General features: G+C 48.6%; 1 protein-coding gene across 3 annotated transcripts; it reads right to left on the reverse strand.

The window, feature by feature from the left end:
• Positions 1–8,374: 8,374 nt before the first annotated feature.
• On the reverse strand, positions 8,375–21,257 carry Acads (acyl-CoA dehydrogenase short chain). 3 transcript variants are annotated; one of them, XR_007341423.1, is made up of 10 exons: positions 21,104–21,257; positions 19,812–19,975; positions 10,963–11,112; positions 10,642–10,837; positions 10,242–10,393; positions 9,866–10,036; positions 9,646–9,783; positions 9,405–9,500; positions 9,149–9,265; positions 8,375–9,067 (listed from the first exon to the last, which is right to left on the reverse strand). XR_007341423.1 is itself a non-coding variant. In XM_015505189.2 (10 exons), the coding sequence occupies exons 1-10, from the start codon at positions 21,147–21,149 to the stop codon at positions 8,915–8,917; spliced, it is 1,239 nt and encodes a 412-aa protein (XP_015360675.1). In that variant the 5' UTR covers positions 21,150–21,256; the 3' UTR covers positions 8,375–8,914. The 3 variants fall into 3 exon arrangements, 2 of the variants coding, with proteins under 2 accessions (XP_015360675.1, XP_048641640.1); XM_015505189.2 differs by having other exon boundaries at positions 9,149–9,205; positions 10,642–10,753; positions 21,104–21,256; XM_048785683.1 differs by having other exon boundaries at positions 9,149–9,205; positions 21,104–21,256.
• Positions 21,258–24,322: the final 3,065 nt, after the last annotated feature.

Below are 24,322 nucleotides of genomic sequence, written 5' to 3' on the forward strand. Positions count from 1 at the left end.
ATTTTTTTTTTTAAATGCACTTTATTTTTTTTTTTAAGAGAGAGAGAGAGAGAGAGAGAATTTTTTTAATATTTATTTTTTAGTTTTCGGCGGACACAACATCTCTGTTTGTATGTGGTGCTGAGGATCGAACCCGGGCCGCACGCATGCCAGGCGAGCCTGCTACCGCTTGAGCCACATCCCCAGCCCCCAGCCCAAATTTTTAAAAAAAAATTGTTTTTAAAGAAAGAAAATAGCGGGGCCGAGGCTGGGGCTCAGCGGTAAAGCACCTGCCTGGCACGTGAGAGGCTCTGGGTTTGATCCTCAGCACCACATAAAAATAAATAAAGGTATTGTGTCCAGCTAAAAAATAAATATTAAAAGAAAGAAAATAGCAAGCATTAGCAAGGATGTGGAGACATTTGGAACACTTGTGTGCTGCCAGTGGCAACTAGATAAACAAAATGTGGTGTGTCTATACAATAGAATATTACTCAGCCCTAAAAAGGAAGGAACTTCTGACCTGCTACAACATAGATGAAATGTTATAACATTAAGTAGCTGATGGTAGAGCACTTGCCTAGCATGGGTGAGGCTCTGGGTTTGATTCCCAGACTGCCCTCCCCTCCCCTCCAAAGAGTGTTAAGTGAAATAAGCCGGTCACACACACACAGTCACACACACACACACACACACAAACAACATGATCATTATTGCGGTACCTAGAGTCACTGAATCCACAGAGACTGAAAGCAGAATGGTGGAGGCCAGGAAGGAGGAGGAGGAGGATGGGGAGTTAGTTTATGGACACAGAGTTTCTGTCTGGGGAAATGAGAACGTTCTGGAGGGAGAAGGCAGCAGCGCCACAGTGTGTACTTCATACCACGGAAAGTCGCACTTAAAAAATGGCCGAAACAGGACATTTTAAGTTATATAAATTTTACCACAATTTAAAAAGAACAGGTGCAGACTGTGGGCCCACACTCCCCCTTCTGCACTGGCCAACTCCTGGGGTTGCCTGTAGGGGGGGTCGTTCATCTGAAAGGGGTGCGCAGAGGGCGCTCAGTGAGGGGCAGACGCGGGGGGCCTCCAGCCTGAGACACGCCTCCCCCTGTGGCTGGGGCTCCTCAAGGCTCGCTACACTGCTCCTGAGCCCACCCCCCACCCTGGGGGCGAACCTCCCCCCTTTAAGCCTGGCAGAGACAACGTGCACTGTACCATCGAGGACACCACCAGGAAAGGTGATTGACTTGAGCAGGAGCAGAGACGACCCCCTGAAGTGAACCAGGGTGACAGGGACAGATCAAGGGCTCGCCGTACCCACTGTTACAGGGAAGAACTGAGTGAAAACACTGAACTGGAAATAGAAGAGTTGAAAATAAAGAGCACACCAGACGGGATCAACAGTGTCACAGGACAGCCAGAGGACAGCCAGAGGAAAACCAGTGACCCAAACCAGTGACCTAGGAGGCCCGGGTAGAACCAGTCTCCCCGGAGGCACCATAAACCAAAGAGCTAGAAATGGAGCAGAAAAAAATTCAAATCTACAGAAGCCAGAATTTGAATGTCAACATCCATACAATAGTGTCTACAAAGGGAAATGGAAAAAAGAGAAAATATTGAAAGAAGTGAAACCCAAGAATATAACAAACTAAAGACAGATAAAGACAAAGGTGCATGTCTATCACCCCAGCAACTTGGGAGGTTGAGGCAGGAGGATCACAAGTTCAAGGGCAGCCTCAGCAGCTTAGTGAGACCCTACCTCAAAATGAAAAATAAGGCCTGGGGGGCTGGGCTGGGGCTCAGCAGTAGAGTACTCGCCTAGCACGTGTGAGGCGCAGGGTTCCATCCTCAGCACCACATAAAAATAAATAAAGGTCCAACAACAACTAATAAAATGTATATAAATAAGTAAATAATATAAAGGAGCAGCTGGGGATGTGGCTCAGTGGTTAAGCACCCCGGGTTCAATCCACTGTGCCTCCCTCAAAAGAAAAAAAAAAGACCAAACAATGAAAACTCCAACTCCAGGCACCAAAACCATCAAAGATAAAACTCGGGCTGAAAAAAACTAGGATGATATCAGCCTTCCCAATAATGAAACCAGAAGACAATCAGATATTCTGAATCAGCGTCTCCAAGGCAATCAATGCTAGGCTGAGTCCCTGTGGCCTCCTGAGTAAAAGTAGCCCTGTTTGATAAATATCTGCATATACACCATATACAAATATATCTGTTGATGGAACATAAATTTAAAATAATATATATATGATTATATATAAAATATAAAATAATTTCTATATGCATATAGAAACCTGGTCACATACATGTCTTTTTTTTTTTTAAATAGTACTAGGGATTAAACCCACGGGTGCTCACCATGGAGCTACCTCTTCAGTCTTTTTCTATTTTATTTTGACGTAGTCTCATTGAGTTGCCCAGGCTGGCCTTGAATTTACAATCTTCCTGCCCCAGCCTCCCAAGTGGTGGAGATTATAGGCAAGCACCACTGTGCCTGGCCTACAAGGATATCTCTGGGAGTCTGGGGGGTTTCACCACATTAAGGAAAACCATTAATATAATTTAAAAAAAATTTTTTTTTTCATTGTAAATGGACACAATACCTTTATTTTTTTGTGGTGCTGAGGATCGAACCTAGTGTCTCACTGGTGCCAGGCAAGGGCTCTATTACTGAGCCACCACCCAGCCCAATATAATTTTTATATAATTGAGTATATACACAAATACAATTATGTATTTTAATAAATCCATACAGCTACCTCAGGAAAATCTATTGATTTACTGATGTTCATAAATATCCAAAAAATGTGAATGCATCAATAAGTATGGACTTTTAAAAAAAGATTCTGAGCCTTTAGAATATTACTGTACAAAAGACCTCCATGAAACAATCATGAATAAAGTACTTGAGTAAGAATGTAAATAAGTTCAGGAAATATAGAGATATGTGAGAAATAAAGATAAGAAGGTATCTTAGTAGTTTATTGGGATTGAGAGGGAGAAGAAACACCCACCCACCCTGAACCAGACCCTGGCTCTGAACGTGGCTGGAGACGGGGAGACCAACAGAAGATGGGGGCATGGTGGGTTTCTTTTCTGCCTTTAAGACACAGACATAATTCAAATAAACTGATAGGAAAAAACAAACACAAGTACTGGTTTAAGACACAATCACCAGAAGAGTACAATTAGAGTGCATACCTTTAAAAAATAAGAAAATCCAACGTCTCTAACCAATGGCCCAAAGGAAGAAAAAGCAAAACAAAGGAAAATGGGGAGTGGAGAAGAGAAGATCATATGACAAAAGAAGCCCAAATATAATAGCTGGGCGCTGGCCCGTGTCTGTGATCCTGGCAACTAGAGGGGCCAAGGCGGGCCGGCAGCATGGGGAGACCCTCTGTCAAATTAAAAGGGCCACGGATGGGGCTCAGTGCTAAAGTGCCCTCGGGTTCAGTCCCTGGTACCAAAACAAAAAACAAAACAAAAAAGGCTTATTTTGGCTCACAGAATTTCAGAGATTTCGGTTCCTGGCTTTATAGATGCCATTGCTTCTGGGCCTGTGGCGAGGCAGGGGCCTATGGTCACCTTGTGCCAGAGAGCAGAAAAGAGAGGGGTGGGGCCCAGTCCCCCGTGAAGCACACCTCCAGTGACCCCAGACCTCTCACTGGGCCCCCTCACCTCCCAAGAGCACCAACCTGGGGACCAAGCCTTTAACATGTGGGCCCTTGGGGGACACTCAAGAGCCAAACCACAGCACCTGATAACGTCTGGTGTTGGAGAAGATGTGGGACTGGGGTGTCCCTGCAGCTGGTGGGAGTGGACACTGGAGAGCAAGTTGGCAGAACTGAAGGCGCAGCCATACCACTGAGGGTTTCGAGACAGTTAAAAAGAACCTGTTATTAGAACATACTGATGCAGAAAAATGTAAAGTAGAAAAAAAGAAGCCGAGTAATATCGTACTGGTCCTGTTGCAGGGGGCTCATAAATGAGATGCTCGTAGATCCACAGGAAAGGTCTGGAAGGATGCCCCCAGACCACCCCCAATAAGGTGACTGACCTTTTTAACCATGAAACGTGTATTTGAAACATTTGCAGCGCACAGAAAAACTTGTGAAACAATTTTTTAAAAAGTTAACATTCACATATAAAAAGACATTTTAAAAAGGGAAAGCCACACTCTAGGTCTTTTTGCAACTCTACAGCTGATAAACGAGTTCAGGTCTACCCATGGACACTTGCCAATCAGTAAGGAAGAAACACGAGACACGGGTGGCAATTCCCGCAGAATGGTCAATCAACACTGAGACAATGTGCAGTCATACCAGACTGCAGAAAACCTGTAAGGGACAGTCTTGAACACTGTCAGAGGGACCCCTCCTGGTCTAATCAGCCCGGAGGGCACTTCAGTGATATCTGGTAAAGAAGCCAGATGCCTATGGCACAGTGAGCTCACTTCTACTTAAATGCTGAGAAGTTCATGAGCAAGGAGACACATTCCAGAATATTCATGGTTTAGAACAGTGAAAAACTGGGAATAACCTCAATATGGTATGTTTACACGAGGGGACTTCATGCAGCAATCAAAGCAAATGAACTAAGCTACATGTACCAACATGGGGAAAAAAAATCTTTGAAACATGTTCACTTTTCATAGAAAAGTAACTTGGGCTCCTGAAGCAAATTTCAATGAATTTTGAAGAATTTAGATACTGCAGAAAATGTTTTGAGTCCATAATACAATCGAGGTAGACATCAGTAACCATGGGTATAGAATTTCCTTTTGACAAATTAGACATTGTAAATGTCCTAAATTCCACTAAATTGCACTTTGAAATAGTTAAACTTGAGGGCTGGGGTTGTGGTACGTGCAGGGCACTGATTTCCATCTTCAGCACCACATAAATATAAATAAATAAAAATAAAGGTGTTGTGTCCAACTACAACTAAAAATATATATATTTAAAAAAAAAGAAATAAATATTTTTTGTGGGGGACGGTTACCAGGGATTGAACTCAGGGGCACTTGACCACTGGGCCACATCCCCAGCCCTATTGTGTATTTTATTTAGAGACAGGGCCTCTAAACTGCTTAGTGCCTATATTGCTTAGGGCCTCGCCATTGCTGAGGCCGACTTTGAACTTGATCCTCCTGCTTCAGCCACCCGAGCTGCTGGGATGACAGGTGTGTGTGATCAATTTCATCATAATTTTTTTTAAAATCAGTAACAAAAAATACCTCAAGTCCTCTAAATAACTAATACAGGAGAAAGTATATGGAACCTAGAAAACCAAGTCATAAAGAATATATGACATTCGAAATTTGTGAGATGAAGGGAAAGTCACACTTAGAAAGAAATGTGGAACTTTTAACTCATTTATTAGAAAAGAGAACAAAAGCAATCAACAGCAGCCAGCCTAGGAAGGTGGAAAGGAAAAGCAAATCAGGGCTGGCGACAGCTTAGTGACAGAGCCAGCACTTGCCTAGCGTATCCAAGGCCCTGGTTTTAACCCGGGCACCACCAAAAACCAAAACAAAAATCATGAAAAAAAAAAAAATCGAATTACAAAAAGGGCTGTGGCTGTGGCTCAGTGGTAGAGTGCTTGCCTAGCATGTGCAAGGCACTGGGCTCAATTCCAGGCACCACATAAAAATAAACAAATAAAGGTAAATATATATATATATATATATATATATATATATATAATAAAAAAATAAAGGCATGCAACCCATCTACAACCACAAAAAAATTTTTAAAAAATCCACAAAAACAAAACATAGAAGGAAGCATTAGAACTATTGAATACAATTTAAAAAACAAATATTGAATTTTTAAAAAAGATTTTATTAGTTGTTGATGGACCTTTATTTATTTATTTACATGTGGTGCTGAGGATCGAACCCAGTGCCTCACACATGCTAGGCAAGTGCTCTACCACTGAGCCCCAGCCCCAAAACCAAATATTAAGTGTTAATAAAGCCAACAATTAGACTGCCTTTACAAAGATGAATATAATTTATAAGACTAATAAAACTGTCAGCTCTCAGGAGATTAAGGATAAAATCCAAATGCTCTGTCAGGCGTCAAAGAGTCACAGCTATAGGATTTTTGCCAGTGATACACACCGTGCAGCTAATCGTGAGGACATCATCGGCCTAATCTAGATTGACAGTCTACAAACCACCAGCCTGGCCATTTCTAAAATGCCAAAGTCGTGAACACGGGTCGAAGTCTGGGGAGCTGCCCTAGAGCGAAGGAGACAGGTGACCTCTCAACTTCAGGCAATGCCTGGGCCTGACCTTGAAAAACATCACCTGGAAGACATTGAGACAATTGGTAAAATCTGATCGTATGTCTGCAGCTTGGACAGCTTGGGTGATTGTCCCGTTGCTACACAGGTGAGCGTCCTTGCTCTTGGAAACACATGCCAAGGCGCATGTCTCAACTGACTCTCCAATAGTTAGGTTCAAACAGGCTCAGGGGTGCAGTCTAGAACTTAGTTTTAATTAAGCGGGAGCTTCAGCAAACAGGCCAGTACCTGGCGGAAGTCACAGGTTCGTGTGTTGATTCTTTCCCAGAAGAGAGGGGACAGACCGGGGACTCAGGACGGCTCCTTGGGGCACACAACTGGATCTTGGCTTTGAAGCTTCAATTCCTTCATCCACAAATGGACAACACTTGACTTCCAAAGCCAGCCCTTTGCTCTGAGGTCCACACAGGCCTGGAAGTAGGAACCTGCGACCACCTCTTGGACAATGCCCTCTCCCTGCTGGGCACAGCCTGGTTCAGGCTGGCTGTCACCACCTTCAACACTCAAGATACTTTTCAGAGGGTAGAGCTGGTGACCCTGAGGACCCTCAGGGCCTGAGCACCAATCAGGTATGGCCAGAGTCCTGAGAGAGGTCAGCTGGGCCTCCAGACCAGCTGCCTCTGCCTAGGGCCCAGGTTCAGTCTGGGCACCCCCTGCTCCTCTCTGAGCCTCACACCTCCCCCTCCCCTGCCACCTAGAGGACCATCCCCCAAACTGCTTCCCTCAAGGCCGTGTCCTCTACCACTCCTGGGCCAAGAACCAGCACCACCCACTAGAGACCAAGGAGCCTTCTCTGACCACCCTATCTCCACCGTTCCCAGGTCACAGGGCCCCCACCCAGGGAGTGACAGATTGTCATCTGCCCCTAGGGCGGGAGAGTCAAATGCGGCTTCTGGGAGACACCCTGAAGCCCCCTCTGCTCCACACCTGTAGAGCCCAGTGGAAAAAAGCACAGGAGACCCATGGGTGTGGGCACTCACCTGGAACCAGGAGGAGGACAGATCCCCAAACTTCTGCAAGCCCCCAGGAGGCTGCCTGCCCTCAACGCATGAGAGGAAGCACCTCGCAGGAGCCAAGGTGCACGCCCTGCCCACAGAGCCCACCTGAGCAGTGCGGGAAATCAGGACCTAAATCTGCACAAGAAGCTCCTCCTCCCCGGGCCTGGCCCACAGGCCTTCTCCTGCCTGCTGCTGGGCTGCAGGTGTGCAGCGCAGGCCTTGCACGTGGGAGCCACGGGCCCAGGTGGCCAAGGGCAGGAACTGTAGGCAGGCCCCTTGCCGTCCATAAGCAGTGAGGGCTTTGGAGTGCTCAGCAGCCCGTGGACAAAGGCTTCAAAAGGGTCATCATTCTCCCTCTGTGTGCCCTCCAGAGAACCCCCTGCAGTGACAGCTGGCCTCCCTGCCCTTCCCACAGCAGAGCTGGCCCGCCTCCTTTGAGAGCTTTGTTGCGTTTCTCTCTCCAGATTCTCAGTCACATACAACATTGTCCCAAGCAGCTAAATCAGGCACCCATGCCCAGATCCTGCCCAGCAGGGCACTGGGACCCTGGCAAGTCCCTCTTCTAGGCTGGCTCAGTGGGGGCAGTGCCTGGAGCATTCAAACACTAAGCAAAAAGAGTTGCCTTTTTAAAAAAAAAAAAAAAAAAGATATTTTTAGTTGTCGATGACCTTTACTGTGGTGCTGAGGATCAAACCCAATGTCTCACATGTGCTAGGCAAGTGCTCTGCCACTGAGCCACCACCCCAGTCCCCAAAAGTTGCCTTTCCAGTCTGATTCCACCCACCTGGGTCCCCCACCCTCAAGAGTCTTGCTCCTCCCTCATCTGTGGTTGTGGACAGGGGTTGCCTAGGGACCCCCCCAACAATCCCTGGGAGGCCTCCCTGCTGGCACTGGATGTGACGTCAGAGAGGCTCCTGGTTCTCCTGAGCCTTCTTGAGCAGCCCGACCCCCCCAAGCCTGGGGCTTTCCAAGACCAGTGGCCTACCACATGCAGGGTGGGGTCTGCTGACGACAGCAGGGACCACACGGACAAAAGACTCACCGGGGAGGACAAGGACACAGGCGGGGAAGGCACAGGTAGGCTTTATTAGCAGTCAGTCCCCACACGACCAGAAGGCCACACACTGTACCCACCCGGACCTGAGGCGGCTCCATAACCCAGCCCTGCAGTCCTTCCCAGCCAGGGACCCCAGGGCCTGACCACAGCTGCTAAGGCACCCACCTGCTCCTCCTGGGCCCTGACCCTGGGGAGAGCCTGTCCCTCCTGAGTCTCCATGCCCAGGTACAGGGTCCACAGGACGGCACTGGGGTGCCACTGTGTCATTTAGCCCTCCCCAAGGTCCTGCCTGCAGGAGGCCATGGCCACTCAGGGTTATAAAATGAGGCACAGTCGGTCAGAAGGGGCATCAGGACCCAGGATCCATGCTGATGATGGACGTGTCCTCAGACACAGGCCACGGCAGCTGGCCTGTCCTCTCCCTGAGATTTACTTTGATCTGTGGAGCAGGGAGCCGGGGAGCCTGCAGAGGCAGGTGCCCGCCCACGGTCTGCCTGGAGTCAAGGTGAGGCACGTGGCGCTGCCAGCTGGGCACTGGTCCCTCAGAGGCTCAACTCCGGTAGCTGCGGAGCAGGTGCCCAGCAATTACCAGCCTCTGGATCTCACTGGTGCCTTCATAGATCTCAGTGATGCGGGCGTCACGGTAGTGGCGCTCAGCGGGCATCTCTGTCACGTACCCCATGCCGCCCAAGATCTGGATGGCCTAAGACAGAAAGCAGGGGCTCAGGAGGTGAAGATGGGGAGGGCCCTGCACCCAGGAGGAGGGGAGCACCTGGACGCTCACCTGGTGGCTGATGGCTGTAGCGGCCTCCGATGCAGCCAGCTTGGCCATGGCCGCCTCCTAACCAGCGGGATGTCAGTCAGCAACCTCCCCTAAAGGGGAGCCCCCCACTCCACAGCCCTGCAGCAGGGGTGAACCTGTGGGAGACCCTTTGCACAATACCCCACAGGCCCACCCCTCTGACCACAGGGGGCCAAGGAACAGAGACCCACCCGACACCTCCCTCAGAGGGTACCCTGTGTCCCCACCCCACACGCACCTTGGTGAAGGGCTTCTTATTATCTTTCAACATGGCAGCGCGCCAGGTCAGCAGCCGGGCACTCTCCAGGGCCATGGCCATGTCTGCCAGCTTGAACTGCAACAACCCAGCCCCCTCCATCAGCAAGTACATCTCTTCCCTCCAAGGACAGGGACGAGGGGGAGGAAGACGCAGGACCAGAAAGAGGCCCCTGGCTCCAGACCCAGCTGCGAAAGACACCGCCCTGGCCCCATACCTATACCTGAATGCCCTGGAGCTTGGTGAGGGGCGCCCCGAAGGCCTGGCGGTTCTCAGCATAGTTCACAGCACAGTCGAGGGCGGCCTGGGCAATGCCTAGGGCCTGGGAGGCAATTCCAATGCGGCCCATGTCCAGGGTTTGCTGTGGGGACCGCCTGCCTGTCAGTGGCTGTGCAGCGGGGCCCAGGGCCTGGCCCCAGGGCACTGCCCACTGCCAGGCTCACCATGGCTATCTTGAAGCCCATCCCTGGCTCCCCCAATAGGTTCTCTTTGGGGATGCGACAGTCCTCAAAGATGAGGTTGGCCGTGGATGAGGCCCGGATGCCCAGCTTGTCCTCCTTCTTCCCCAATGTGAGTCCAGGAGTTGGCATGGGAACCAGGAAGGCACTGATGCCCTGGAAGGCCCCAAGAGGCTTCGTGAGGCTGCCAGGCTGGATGCACCAAGACAGCCAACGCAGCCTGGGGCTCCCACCCCCTCTGCTGGCCTGGTGGGAGGAGGTGCGGATTCCAGGGGGAGGGAAGGCCCCACCAGAGCAGGCACAGGCCAGGAGGGTCTCAAACGAAAGGACAATAGCCCAGGGCCCTGCCAGCCTGGCCCACCTTGTTCTTCAGTGATCTGTCTGTGCTGGCAAAGACCACGGTGGCTGCGGCCTCCCAGGAATTGGTGATCCAGGCTTTGGTGCCATTCAGGACCCACGAGTCGCCCTCGGCCCGGGCTGTGGTGGAGGCGGCTCCGGCATCGCTGCCGTTCCCTGCACCACACACAGACTCAGGCCCAGCCTCCAAGCCGGAAGGACCCCAAGCCAAGTCCTCCCTGCACACCAGGGGCAGCAGCATTCCCTTCCCCGGCAAATGGCCTCCGCTGCCCACAGGGCCTTCCCTCTGGCCATGGGACAGGGAGCTGCACCTGGTCCAGCAGCACAGGCTCTGTCCCTGCCTCTCCCAGGGGCCCCCAGCTCCCATCCAGGTGTCACCTGATTCTGAAGTGAGCCCACAGTACCTGGTTCGCTGAGGGCAAAGCAGCCAACTTTGTCACCACTGGTGAAAGGTGTGACCCACTGCCGCTTCTGCTCCGCAGAGCCAAACTTCATGATGGGCCCCAAGTAGAGAGACTGGGAGGACAGCAGGCAGCGGTCAGAGGCCTCCCAGTGGCCTGCGGTCTCCAGAGGTCCACTCCACAGGACAAAGTCCAGAGGCTACTCCAGGGAGGCGAGGGTTGGGAGCCTAGGCTGGCCGCTGGCCGCTGCTCCCTGGCAGGGTCCTGCCCACCCACGGGAGCCTCCCGCAACCTGCAGGTCCCGGGAGCCCAGGAGGGCCTCACATTGTTGACGCTCATGATGACTCCGGTGGAGGCACAGCCGCGGCTGATCTCCTCCATGGCGATGGAATAGGCCAGGTAGTCGAGGCCGGCACCACCCAGCTCCTCGGGCACGTCCATGGCCAGAAGTCCCAGCTCACCCATCTTCTTCACCTGGCCCAGGGCAAGGAGGAGAGAGTGAGGCCAGCCCCCAGCCCCCACTCCACCTGCCCGGGGGCAAACACTTGGCCAGGTCCCTGAGTCCAGGGAGGGGCCTCCCCCGCCAGGCACAGAAAGTTTTTAGGGGACTCCAAGGTGAGGAGCAGGGCAGCACTGTGCCCACCCAACCTTCCCTCACTCCCAGAGGTGCGCAGCGCACACCTGTGCTCCTCTCCCCGCCATCCGCCTTGGCATGTGCTGTTTCCCGTCACACGTCAGCAACGCCCTCGACAGACTAGTTCTTTTCTCCTCCTCGCCTTCTGTTCTTTTCTTCCTTTTTTTTTTTTTTTTTTTTGGTACCAGGGGTTGAACCCAGCAGCACCTAACCACTGAGCACATTCCCAGCCTTTTTTTTTTTAATATATTTTATTCAGAGACAGGGTCTCGTTGAGTTGCTTTGCACTTCGCTAAGTTGCTGAGGCTGGCCTTGAACTTGTGATCCTCCTGTCTCAGCCTCCCAAACCGCTGGTATGACAGGCGTGCGCCACCGTGTCAGGCTTCTCCTCTCCTGATCTCAGCTCAAGCCCCACCCCTCTGGGCCACCACTCTGTTGCACTGAGTGAAATCACGCTCTTGCAACACCCTCACAATAGCTCTGCAGCCAGAATTTCAGGTCTATCAATGTGCTCGTTCTGACTAAGGCCTCTCTCTTTGATCATGAGGGGCAGGGACTTTGTTTTTCCTCACTGCTACATACCCAATGCCAGTAAAAGGAAAGAAGGGATGATAAGAGTTTAGGATTTTTTTATTTGGAATAATCACAACAATAATAATAGTAATTATTAATATCAAGTGCCTATTGTATGCCAAATTCTGTACCTAAGTGATTTATGTGTACTGCTTCATTTGAGTCTCTCAGAAGTTATGTGAAACAATGCTCATGTTAGCCTTTTAGTACAACTAAAAAAACTGGGTTCAGAGAGGTTAAGGAATCTGCTCCAGGCCACAGAGTATGTAAGTTATGGTTGGGACTGAAACCTGGGCAAGGCACAGAATCTTAACTAGCTTATCATACTGCCCAGCTCTGCCCCTGCTAACCTATGACAAATCCCTTAACCTTTCCAAAGGCTGCTGTGCACCTGAGATGCGGACCACAAACAAACCTACCTAACTTCAGGGAGAAACAACCAAAACCAGGTGCCTCTGAGACGCAGGGAGCGGGAGGAAGGGGAAGTGCTTTGATGAACCCTCTCCTATGGTCACCCTCTGGCATCCAAAGGGGACTGGTTCCAGGACGCCCTGCAGATATCAAACCCGCAGAAGCACAAGTCTCTCGTATAAAATGGTGTCTTATCTCTACAGCATGGAGGAAATGGGTTGATTGATAAACTGACGGGTTGACTAACAGATGCTAGGCCTTGTGTAGGCCAGGTCACACACCACCCTGAGCCACATCCCCAGCTCTCTCCCAGAAACTTTCAACCATGTCTAGATGACTCTGAACCCCTACTATAATGTAAATGCTCTGTACCCAGTTGTTATATTGTATCATTTAGGGAATAATGACAAGAAAACAGGTGGACATGTTCAGAAAGAGGCGGAGTTCTTTTTTGGAATATTTTTGATCCTAGGTTGGCTGAATCCACGGGTGCAGACTCCAGGGATACTGACGCATTCTTATAACCATTTTCTTACCATTTCACTTAAAGGAATAAACTAAGAACAAGGCCTGTGGGTCTTTTCTTCTTTTTCTATAATTAATCTTAGTTCTGGATTCTGAAAGTTTTCATTCCTCTTCCCCCAAAAAAACAGTACTTACTGCACAGGTTTGTTCTGAGATTGATGAGCATTTAGTGTCACCAGGGGGCTGAGAGTTCTTATTTACCATGACACAAGGAGAAGGGGTACCTCTCAACCTGCTGGGATTGACTTCTGTGACAATCTTTGTCCTCTATGAAACTGCCTGCTTGATTCTTCCTTGGACTGTTCCCTGGGAAACTCTCTTGCAAGACTCAAAACTTGGGGTGGGGTGAGGCTTCCACACCTCAGGTCTACCCTGCATAATATGAGTGGGGCATAAACTTGTCTGCACTGTGCTGACCCCAGGTGCTGATCAAGCTCTGCAGTCCCCAAAGTGGACACATGCAAGGAAGAAGATGGCCAGGGTGCAGGTGGCACAAGGGCAGCCTCCACAGATATTCACATCCTAATCCCTGGTCATTCTGTGACCACCAAACACTTGGGGGAGGGGGTATGATCCTACTCAGAAATATTTATTTGAGGAGAGCCTGAAGAGTTAACCCAGAGTCCTTTGCCACTAAACTATATCCCCAGCCTTTTTTAAAATTTTGAGACACTGTCTAAGTTGCTGAGGCTGGCCTCAAACTTGCAATCCTCCTGCCTCAGCCTCCTGAGTCACTGGGATGACAAAAGCACACTACTGTGCCTGGCCAGAAATGAACATCATTTCAACAGGCAGGAATCAACTGGGGAGCAGGCAAGTTCAAAGTCAAGGATGGTTTCTGCAGTTTTTTTTACTGTGCAGAGAATGTGGAGACGGCACAGTGCTGACACAAATGTGGCTCGGGACACAGCACCTCTCTAGCCCACACTCGAGGCACCCAGCAAACCTCTTTTCAGGTGACAAAAGAGGTTTGTTATGGAATGCCTCTGCTGCTGGACCCTGCATTCTAGGTTCTAGAATGTGCAAGGCTCTTAAGACTCCCGTCCAACCCTCACAGGAACCTTGTTGAAAGGCTCTCTCTCCTGCCTCCCAGCAAGAGACTGAGGCTAAAATAGCTCATGATGTTTAGAAGGGCTGGGGACATAGCTCAGTTGGTAGAGTGCTTGCCTTGCATGCACAAGGCCCTGGGTTTCATCCCCTGCACCAGAAAAAAGAGAGAGAGAGAGAGAGAGACTGCCCTAGAACAAACAAACATCGACTCCCTTGGCCAAAGGGAGAACGCTCCACCCCCGAGCCTGTGTCCACCCAGCCACCCCACTTCATCAGGGAGCGCGGGTTGCCTGGCCTCTCGCCGTCTGACATGGATCTCTACATCTCAGGCAGCGTGCTGCGGCCAGCCCCAGGAACATTCTAGAAAAAAAGATGGGGATGGAAACCATACAGCTGACAATATGCTCTCATTAAAGGGCATCCTGAAAAAGGGACAGGAGACCAGCAGTGAGGGAAAGAGAGGGTGACAGAGAGGAGACAACATGAACGAAAAGAAGAAACCAAAACAAAAGAGTGCGGTGGGGGGACGCGGGGTCAGCGGGTGAGTGGGGTGACTGCTGGCGGGCCAGGCAGCCCTGGTTTCAGCATTTCTCACAGAGAGACCTGACCCTCAGGGCCCTCTCAAGGACAACCTCCCAGAGCGGCCACAGTCAGAGAACCAGCAACTGGACCTGCACCTTAGAGAGAGGCTATTGCCCCCGAGGGTGCCCAGTGTGGCGGATTCCACACTCCCCAAAGAAACCAGGGGAGGCCCTCCTCCAGCAGCCCACATACCACTCAGCCTCCAGCACCTGCTGCCGCGAGTTTGGGAGTGTTTAAAGGGCACTTCACCCTCGACCTTCCTGTTTGGGCACATCTTTGCCAGAAGCCAAACAACACTACCCGATCTTGGACTTTGAATCTCCAGGACTGTGAGCTAAACAAACCTCTTTTCTTTATAAAGTGAAAAGAAGAAGAAGAAAGAAAAAAAAAAAAGAAAGGAAGGAAGGAAGGAAGGAAGGAAGGACTTCTATCAAAACAATGCTTCAAGGCACTTCTCATCTAAACTGGCATTTTAAAAATACTGAATTAATTCTAGGCACACCTTATTCATTAAACTAATTATCTTTTTTTTTTTTTTTGGATGGGGGGGTACCAAGGATTGAACTCAGGGGCACTCGACCCCTGAGCCCCATCCCCAGCCCTATTTTGTATTTTATTTAGAGACAGGGCCTCACTGAGTTGCTTAGGGCCTCACTGTTGCTGAGGCTGGCTTTGGACTACCAATTTCCTGTGTCAGCCTCGAGAGCTGCTGGGATGACAGGATGTGCGACCGTGCCTGGCAAAAACTAATTTCCTTTAAAAAATAACATATCCTACCTTGCTGAAGAGTTGCCACTAATTCAAGATAAAACCCAGGGGCTGGGATGCAGCTTGTTGGTGGAACTCTTGCCTAGCAGTTCAGAGGCCCGGGTTCCACCCCCAGCCCCTCCTCCAGATGCTGCTCTGTGTGTGGATTACAGGCCGGGATGATGAGGAGGCCAGGAGCTGGCGCTTATCCAACAGGTGCCCAATTTGGCTTAATTCAACAAAACCCTATAGGCATCTGTTGACTGCTGAGCACTTACTACCGACAAGGTGTCACAGTGACAGAGGACAAGAGTAAGAACAAGTGCCGGACTCTGCCCTCGGGAAGCTGCCTGAAATAACTGATGTGGGACACACAGCACAGAAGGATCAGGTAACTATGGTTGACGACAACAATAATTAAATATCTCAAAACAGCCACCAGAGTGGACCTTGAGTGTTCCCAACACAAAGAAATAACAAATGTCTGAGGGGACAGATGGGGCAATTATCCTGATGTGATCATGGTACATTGCATATATGCATAGAAATGTTACATTGTGTCCCACAACTATGTACAATTACTATGTGTCAATTAAAAATAAGAATATATTCTTTAAAAGACCTATGCAGGGCTGGGGTTGTAGCTCAGTAGTACAGCGCTTGCCTCACATGCATGAGGCCCTGGGTTCGATTCTCAGCACCACATAAATATAAATAAATAAAGATATTGAGTCTATCTACAAAAAAAAAAAAAAAAAAAGACATATGCAAGCTGGGCATGGTGACACATGCCTGTAATCCAGCAAATTGGGAGGCTGAGGCAGGAGGATGACGACTATGGCCAGCCTCAGCAACTTAGTGAGACTCTGTCTCAAAATACAAAATAAAAATGGCTAGCGATTTGCCTCAATGATAGAGACTGATGCATTTGATTGATCCTTGGGACTTAAAAAACAAAAAAAATACATGTAATGTGATGAACACAGAGGATTATGAATTACAAATGAAATGCCCTTGGGACAGAGAAATAAGTTCTGGTTGGAAGAAATGAGAGAAGGTGGCAGGACAACATTTCCAGGTGGAATTAATAAGAGTCAGTGGGCAGGAGGGAGAAGAAAAATGGAGTGTGATCTAGAAGTTTCTATGTGGCTTTACCATTATATGAGACAAAGCAAGAGGAGGAAAAGCAGGTTTTGCTTTATTCAATCATAATTCACCAAATGAATGAGACGAAAGTGGCTTCAGTTTTATACACATAAATACATATTCAAGGTTAAGAAGTCAAAAATTTGTTGGGGATACCATTCTGTTTCCTAATCCCCTTTATAGCAAAATGGCATTATGAATTCATAATTGTTTCTTTCACTTGTTGGTTTGCACATAAAAAGACTAAAGATCAATTAAGGTTACAAAACTAGCCACACTGATCACCAATTGGCCCTAGCCTTTCTCCTAATTCTTGGACTAACCTCCTCGCAATTCCTTTCCCCTTGACCCTTCCCTCATAAGTCTCCTTTTCTGGGGGAACAAAAATTCTTTAGGAAAAAATACCAGAAATCACTAAGGAAATTGTAGGCAGGGGGTGGTTCCGAAGCCAGTCGCTGGCTTCTCACCGACCAACGGTGCCACTATTGAGTAAGAAACTTACCCTCTGGCTCCAGTTTCCTCATCTGAAAACTGGAGATAATTAAGTGCTTACTTATCCTGTAGTCTTAAAGATTAAATAAGTTAATATATGGATATACACCTGGAATATACAAGCCTCCAAATGTTGGCTACCGATGTTATTACTATTATGATTTTGGGTTTTTGTATGATTTTTTTGGTTTTTATGTGTCTGTGATGCTGGGGATGGAACCCGGGGCCTTGCATAAGCTAGGCAAGTGCTCTACCACTGAGCCACACTACCAGCTGCTTCTATTATGATTTTGAAGCATTCATGTGTAATATAGAATTCTGCAGATATGCCATATGATTTTTGTGTGTCTAGTTGTTTGAGTCTTCTGCCTGCCTTATCCTGAATTACCTTCTATTACTGGGTGCTTGGCACCATACACAGTAACAGGGATAAAAGCAAAAAGTGTTAGGCCATAGATGAGAGAAGCAAACATTGAGGAATAACCCATGCATCCATCAGCCACCAAACAAGTGCCTAGCTCATGTGGTACACTGGCCAGATCAGAAGGCCTGGCACTCCTCCTCCCTAGCTCTACAACCAGAGAGAATACACATATCACCTGCAAACAGAGGCAAAGGAGAGCAAAGAGGTCACAGATATGCAAACACCTTGTACATAATAAAACCAAACAGGGATGTTATCACCCACTCAGCTACCCTCATGCCCTGAGGAAATCTTTCCCGAGTCCCCTCCCACATGCCAGAAGGAAGAGAGGCTGTGGTCCCTTATCTCCTCCAAGCCCCATTACTGCCACAATTTGGAAGGATGAATTTGCAATGTCCCCATCCCCACAGAGCAAGCATGAGAGCACAAAGCCAGAGAACTAGTTAAGAATAGGCTCGTAAAAGGTTTTGCTTCTCTCAGTTGTTTTGCACAGAGCAAATATCTACATTTGTGATACTGGTAATAATTTGAGAGAGCACAATATAGGAAAAATAAACCAGGCCATCTGTCACTTGGCAGGAAGATTCCAACACACAGCTAGGACTTGAAGGCCTAAATTGCTGCTGTTGCACCAGGCCCGTCTGTATCTCCCCTTTCTCTCCTCACCAAGAATCTGCCTTTTTGCACATCTCCACAAAGGCACTAAAAGTCGAGGTCACTGAGAGTATGTGTGTGGTGAGTATGGCAGGGCAGGGACCAGGCAGTCTAGATGGCACTATTCCCAACTAGCATGGGGCTTCCCTGCCTGCCAGCTGGGCCTCTGGGACAACCACACGGATGGTGAAGGAAGGATTTTGGAGCCAGCCAGACTTGGGTTGTGAAGCCTAGCAACACCAGCAAACCTTGGAAGGAAAGTCACTTCCCTTCTCTAGGCTTCAGTTTTCTCAACGGTAATGTGTAGGAGGTCATCCTCGCATGTGAACTGAGTTACCTCCCTGGCTGAGTGAGAGGCACTTAGCTTTGTCAGAGCTATTCCCCACCCTTTCCCAGGTCCAAGGGCTTGTGCAGAGGCGTGCCTGGCCACTGCCCTGAAGACCCAATCGTCGCCCCTGACCTTGGGATGCTGCCCCCCTTAACCTTCATTGGATGGGATTTTCCCTGGAATTTTTTGTTCCCCAATAAAAGCCCACTCCCTGGCGTGTTCTCTCTCTCTCTCTCACTAGTCTCTTCTGTAAACCTTGCCACCGCATTAGGTGGCTGGAGGTGGGAGCTAGGAGAAGCCATCCTGGAGCTGGTATTAAAGGTAATGAGAGTCTTGTCTCTTTAATTTAAAACTCCGTAGCAATTACTTATGAACTGAACCTTCTTTCATGAAGCCAGCGCTGGCTGCATGGCAGAGTAATGAAAATAACAACTATCATATTAATAACTACCATTGTTCAAGTACCAGGTACCAGGCATCCGTGAAACGTGATCTCACTTCATCATGGCAATCATTCCAGAAAGCAACATGGAGACTAGATTAAGTAGGGATTTCCTCAGGATTAAAGGAGTTGACATGTCTAATACCTACAAAATGCCCAGCTGATTTTGGTACCCAGAATGCCACTTGTGTATTCACAAGGAGCTTGGAGCTCCTTGGGTCTTCCCACCGTCCGGGCACAGTGCCCAATATAATGACCACATTCATTAAGCTGGAAGAGCAGCTCCAGCACCTGCAGGACATGTACATGGGGACCACAACTCTGAAATTACTCTGACTGAAAAACAGGCAAGAAACATTTGTTTGGGGTTTTTTTTTTGGGGGGGGGGTGGTCCTAGGGATTGAACCCAGGGGTGCTTTACCACTGAGCCACATTCCCAGCCCTTTATATTTCTATGTTGAGACAAGGTCTCACTAAGTTGCTTAGGGTCTCACTAAATGGCTGAGGCTGGCCTTAAATTTGTGATCCCACTATCTCAGCCTCCACAGGTTGCTGGGATTACAGGCATGTGATTAGCGCCCAACACTTGTACTTTCACAAACCACTGATTCAACAAGTACCTATTAAGTGTTTATACCATTTTCCTGCCATCTTGCTAGGTCAAGGGATGCACTGGTAACAGCTTAAACATTTCATTGCATATGGACTGAGCATAAATAGAACATGGGAAGGCACTTATTGGTGGGGTTCTCAAGGCTTGAGAGAAGTGAGACCTGGGACAAAGACCTAACTCTGCAGCTGATTAGTTTCATGACCTTGGGTACATTATCTAACCTGCTCATAAACTTGAGCCTCATTCAGCTCTACGATGGGGATATAATAATAACACCTTTGCCCCACAGGACCCTTGTGAGGAAGGCACATGGCCACCATCCTGTGAGCATTAAAGCATACTGACCACCTGTTATCGATTAGTATTGTTCTAGAAGTAGAATCCTGGTTAAAGGCCTCATGGTGAACTCAGAGCATTTCTGGGGTCCCATGCCTTCCTTTGAGGTTCCCTGACTCTTAGAGACTCTGGCTGTCACTGTCACCTCTCCCCCCATTGTAACCAGTCATCTGAGGGCAGATGGCCAAAATGGGCTGCTATGGTTGGTGCACTCACCTGAGCAGCCGGAAAAAGGTGTTCCTTGTCCACCTGGGCTGCAATGGGAAACAGCTCCTTCTCAGCAAAGTCCCGGCACGTCTGCCGCAACATCTGGTGTGTCTCAGGCAGTTCCACAGACTGGTAGATAGTGTGCAACCTCCGCCAGACCCGAGTATGGAGAGCTGCCAGCAGGCATAGCAGGAGTCAGTAGAAAGAGAATGAAAGAGATCTTGAATAATAATAATAGCAACAATAATTGTTAATAACAATAATCATGATCCACTCACTAAGAGCTTCTCCATCAGGGAAAATTTTGATCCCCAAGGGACATCTGGCAACGTCTGGATATATTTTGGGTTGTTACAACTAAAGGAGAAATGCTATTGGTATCCAGTGGGCAGAGGCCAGAGTTCCTACCATGCACATGACAACCCCCACAAGAAAGAATTATGGAGCTAGGGAGGGGGGCACATGCCTGTAATTCCAGCTAATTAGGAGGCTGAGGCAGGAGGATCACAAGCTCAAGACCAGTCTAGGCAACTTAGCAAGACTCTGTCTCAAGACAAAAAAATAAAAAGGCTAGAGATGTACCTCTGTTTAGAACACTTGCCTAGTATGTGCCAGCCTCAAGTTTAATCCCAGTACATAAAAAAAGAAGAAGAAAAGAAAGAAAGAAAGAAACAAACATGCTTGTGTGGNTTATTGTTATTAGGGAGAGATCTATTAGATCTGTGGATCAGTTCAAATCTGATTCAGCCAAATGTGTGTCACTGCTGCTACACCTGGAGACAAATGATATGATGGGAAAGGTACTATATTAAATAGTTAACAATTAACATTACATAGGAACACCGGCTATGTGCCAGACACTGTACTAAGTAATTTATAAACCCTGTGACTTAATCCTTCCAACAATTCTGAGAATAGTAGTAATACACTGTGGCCATTTCATACTTAGGCCAACTGAGGCTGCAAGGAACTAAGTGTTTTGTCCAAGGTCACTGATGAAGTAGTTCTCAGGCCTGGCACTAGAGGAAGGGTGGACCTGGGACTCTGCAGGAGTGTAGGCGCAAGCTGTGCGAAATGGGTTGAAAGTAGGGGCTACCAGGGGTTGGGGGTTGGACAGCAGCAGGGGAAGGGTTAGGCCAGGCGGGCGCCAGGGTCAGCTGAACTGGGGCAAAGGTCGCGGGCCTTCTTGAGCGGGTGTGGCCAGCCCGTCCACCCGTGCTGGGCAGGACACGCTGACTGAACCTACGCCGGCTCGGCGGGCCGGGGCCACGGCCTGGCGAGCGCAGCCCAGGCACACTCACCTCCGCGGACGGGGCCGCAGGCCCGGGCGAGCAGCGCGGCGGCCATGGACGCGCACAGAAGCCGGCGAATCTCCGCCACCTCCGGCAGTGAGCGCGCGGGTTCCGGACTGCGGGGGACGGGGCCGCCACCGCCGATGCCACGCCCCTCGGATGGCAGGGGAGGGGCCGAGGCGCCCGGAGATTGGATGATCATTTCCTGCGCAGGCTAAGTGTTCTCGAGTCTGTCAGCTTGCTGTCCCTTTGGCCGTTGATAACAGGGCAGAACCAAGGATGCATCTCTCAAAAAGGCCGCAGTAGTCTTTTAAGCATACTAGGAAAGCAACCCTCAAAAGCGGGGTGCAGAGGCGGCCCGGGTAGTTTCAGCTAGTGGGGTGGAGGGGGATTGCTTAAGCCCAGGAGTTAGGGGCCAACCTAGGCAACGTCGGAGATCCCACCTCCAAACAGACAAAATGAGAGCAGCCATCGGCTGAAAACCCCATATATATAATACCTTTATTTTATTTATTTTTACGTGGTGCTGAGGATCCAACCCAGGGCCTCAAACGTGCTAGGCGAGCGCTCTACCGCTGAGCTCCAGCCCCAGCCCCTGAAAACCCCTTTTCAAAGGACCCATCTCTCCTAAAATCCAGTCCCATGACCTTACGCGCTAAGCCCTAACCCTACCCACTCACCTCTGAGGCGCAGCCCCACAGTTCCCTGGCCGTCTTTGCTTCAGCCACAGAAGGCAGGTAGGCAGCTTTTCTCTTAAGACTCCAGTTTGTTCTTTCGTTGGGCTTTTGCAATCACTGTCCCCCTGCCTTTCACCCAAGCTGCCCTGTCCACAGCAGGCCAGATTTTCTCCCGAGCATATTCTCCATCTATCCGTTTATTTTTGATGCTTTACATCTGAAATTATCTTTTCATCTCCTCCACTAGTTCCTTGGGCCTCAAGAGGAGCAAAGGTTTGTCTTTCTCTGGTGGTTAGTATTTAGGCCCATGAAACGTAGTGGATACGCAGGGAGAGTTCTTTCCCCCAGAGGTGGTGAAGGTGGGGTGTAACTTCTCTGTTCCACTGTCCAATGTCCCACCTGGGGGGCAGAGGTATGAATCTGATCCCTAGGATCCTTATCAGGACACCTACACTCTGCTCCAGAAACAATAAAGGTGTCACTTGTCCAAGACCGACTGCCCTTGGCACAGTCAACCTGACTTTCACAGCCTCCCTGGAGGAAACCACACATCCCCCCCAGCTGCCTTTCTTCCCATAACTCAGCCAGGCATCTGACCCCTGTACTGACCCAACATGCCAAAAACCCTGTGCTCCACTTCCTAGAGAATAATCAAGCAAAGTCCTTAGTATTTAACATTTTGTTTTAAAAAATGAATTTAAAAAATGCAAGTCTCCCACTGGGCACTGTGGCACACACCTGTAATCCCAGTGACTCTGGAGGCTGAAGCAGAAGGAAGATCACAAATTCAAAGCCAGCTTCAGCAACTTAGTGAGGCCCTAACACACTTAGGGAGTGTTAGGGCCTGTCTCAAAATAAAAAGTGTGGGACTGGGGTTGTGGCTCAGTAGTAGAGCCCTTGACTAGCACTCATGAGGCACTGGGTTCAAACCTCAACACCACATAAAAATGAAATAAAGATATTGTGTGCACCTAAATTTTTTTTAATATTTATTTTTTAGTTGTAATTGGATACAATACCTTTAATTTTATTGATTTGTATCGAACCCAGGGCCCTGCATGTGCCAGACAAGTGCTCCACTGCTGAGCCACAACCCCAGCCCCCTAATTTTTTTTTTAATACAAAGTGCTGGGGATATGGCTCAGTGGTTGACAGCCTCTGGGTTCAGTCCCCAGTGCAAACAAAACAAAACAAAAAAAGTCTCTCAATCCACGGTGCTTTAAAATCAAATGACTGTCATTGACAAACATTGAGGTTTTCTTTATCTTCCAGTCATCCTACCCACCTAGGCACAAGCCTCAGGGTAGAAGACAAAAAAAAAAAAAAAAAGAAGAAAAAAAGAAAAGAAAACAAGCAGGAGAAAAAGGAAAAAAGAAGAATTATGTTTGTGAGCAGAGGGCAACAATTGCTTCAGGTGTCCCTGACCATCTAAACCAAACCCTTAATTATTTATTGTTGATGGGAACTGAACCCAGGGTCTTGTGCTGCACATTCTACCCCTGAGCTATGCCCCCAGCCTCTTATTTTAAAATTATATTGGCTATGACAATAAATATAGGTGAGCTTTATATTATAATATACGAGGGCTGGGGTTGTAGCTCAGTGGTAGAACACTTGCCTAGCACATCTGAGGCACTGGGTTCGAGCCTCAGCACCACATAAAAATAAATAAATAAAATAAAAGGCATTATGTCCATCTACAAAAAAAAAAAAAGAAAAGAAATTTTAAGAGTACACAAGTTTTCTGCTGGGAGTGGTGGCACAAATCTGTAATCCCAATGACTTGGGAAGCTGAGTCAGGAGGACTGCAAGCTTGACACCAGCCTACACAACTTAGCAAGACCCTGTCTCAAAATTTAAAAAGACTAGGACTGAAGTTCAGTGGTATAGTTCCCATCTTTAAACTCCTAGTAGCAAAAATACCCCCCCCACACACACACACACGCGTTTTCTAATAGAGACAGAATCAGACTGATTATAAGAGGTTGAGGCAGGGGGAAAGAACTGCCTTCAAGCATGCAGAACTCAAGGTTAAGCTCTGGAGTGGGTGTGATGAAAGTATCCTCTATCAAAACTGGTGGGGACAGTAAGACTGCCTTTGTCAAAATGCATCATACTATATTCTTTTTAAAAAATATATATATTTTTTAGTTGTAATTGGACACAACATCTTTATTTTTATTTATTTTTATGTGGTGCTGAGGATTGAAGCCAGGGCTTCACACGTGCTAGGCTAGGGCTCTACTGCTGAGCCACAACCCCAGCCCCCAGACTGTGTTCTTGAGGTGAATTTTACTGTTGAATATACCTGAAAAAGCCTGTCTTTAAAACGTGTATGCAAATTTTCAATTCTCAAAGCACCCTGGAAAACAAAGCAAAATCATTCAACCTAAAGCACATACTGTCCCCCATCATCCTAGAAATCAGCTATGCTCACTCAAAGAAAGCCCATGTAATAACCAAGAGAAGAGAAATCTGGAAACCGCCCCTGCCCCACCCCAGAACCCCAGCAATGCCCAGGGCCCAGTCAGGAGATAAGACAGGGTGGAGG

Source organism: Marmota marmota, unplaced genomic scaffold (assembly GCF_001458135.2).
Source record: "Marmota marmota marmota unplaced genomic scaffold, marMar, whole genome shotgun sequence".
Taxonomy (NCBI): domain Eukaryota; kingdom Metazoa; phylum Chordata; class Mammalia; order Rodentia; family Sciuridae; genus Marmota; species Marmota marmota.

Excerpts from the sequence above, each read along its gene's own strand:
- Acads (XM_048785683.1), bottom strand. The coding sequence starts at position 21,149 with ATGGCCGCCGCGCTGCTCGCCCGGGCCTGCGGCCCCGTCCGCGGAG. Across the intron at positions 9,206-9,404 it reads ATAAGAAGCCCTTCACCAAG|GAGGCGGCCATGGCCAAGCT; the intron begins GTGCGTGTGGGG and ends CCCGCTGGTTAG. Across the intron at positions 9,068-9,148 it reads CTACAGCCATCAGCCACCAG|GCCATCCAGATCTTGGGCGG; the intron begins GTGAGCGTCCAG and ends TTTCTGTCTTAG.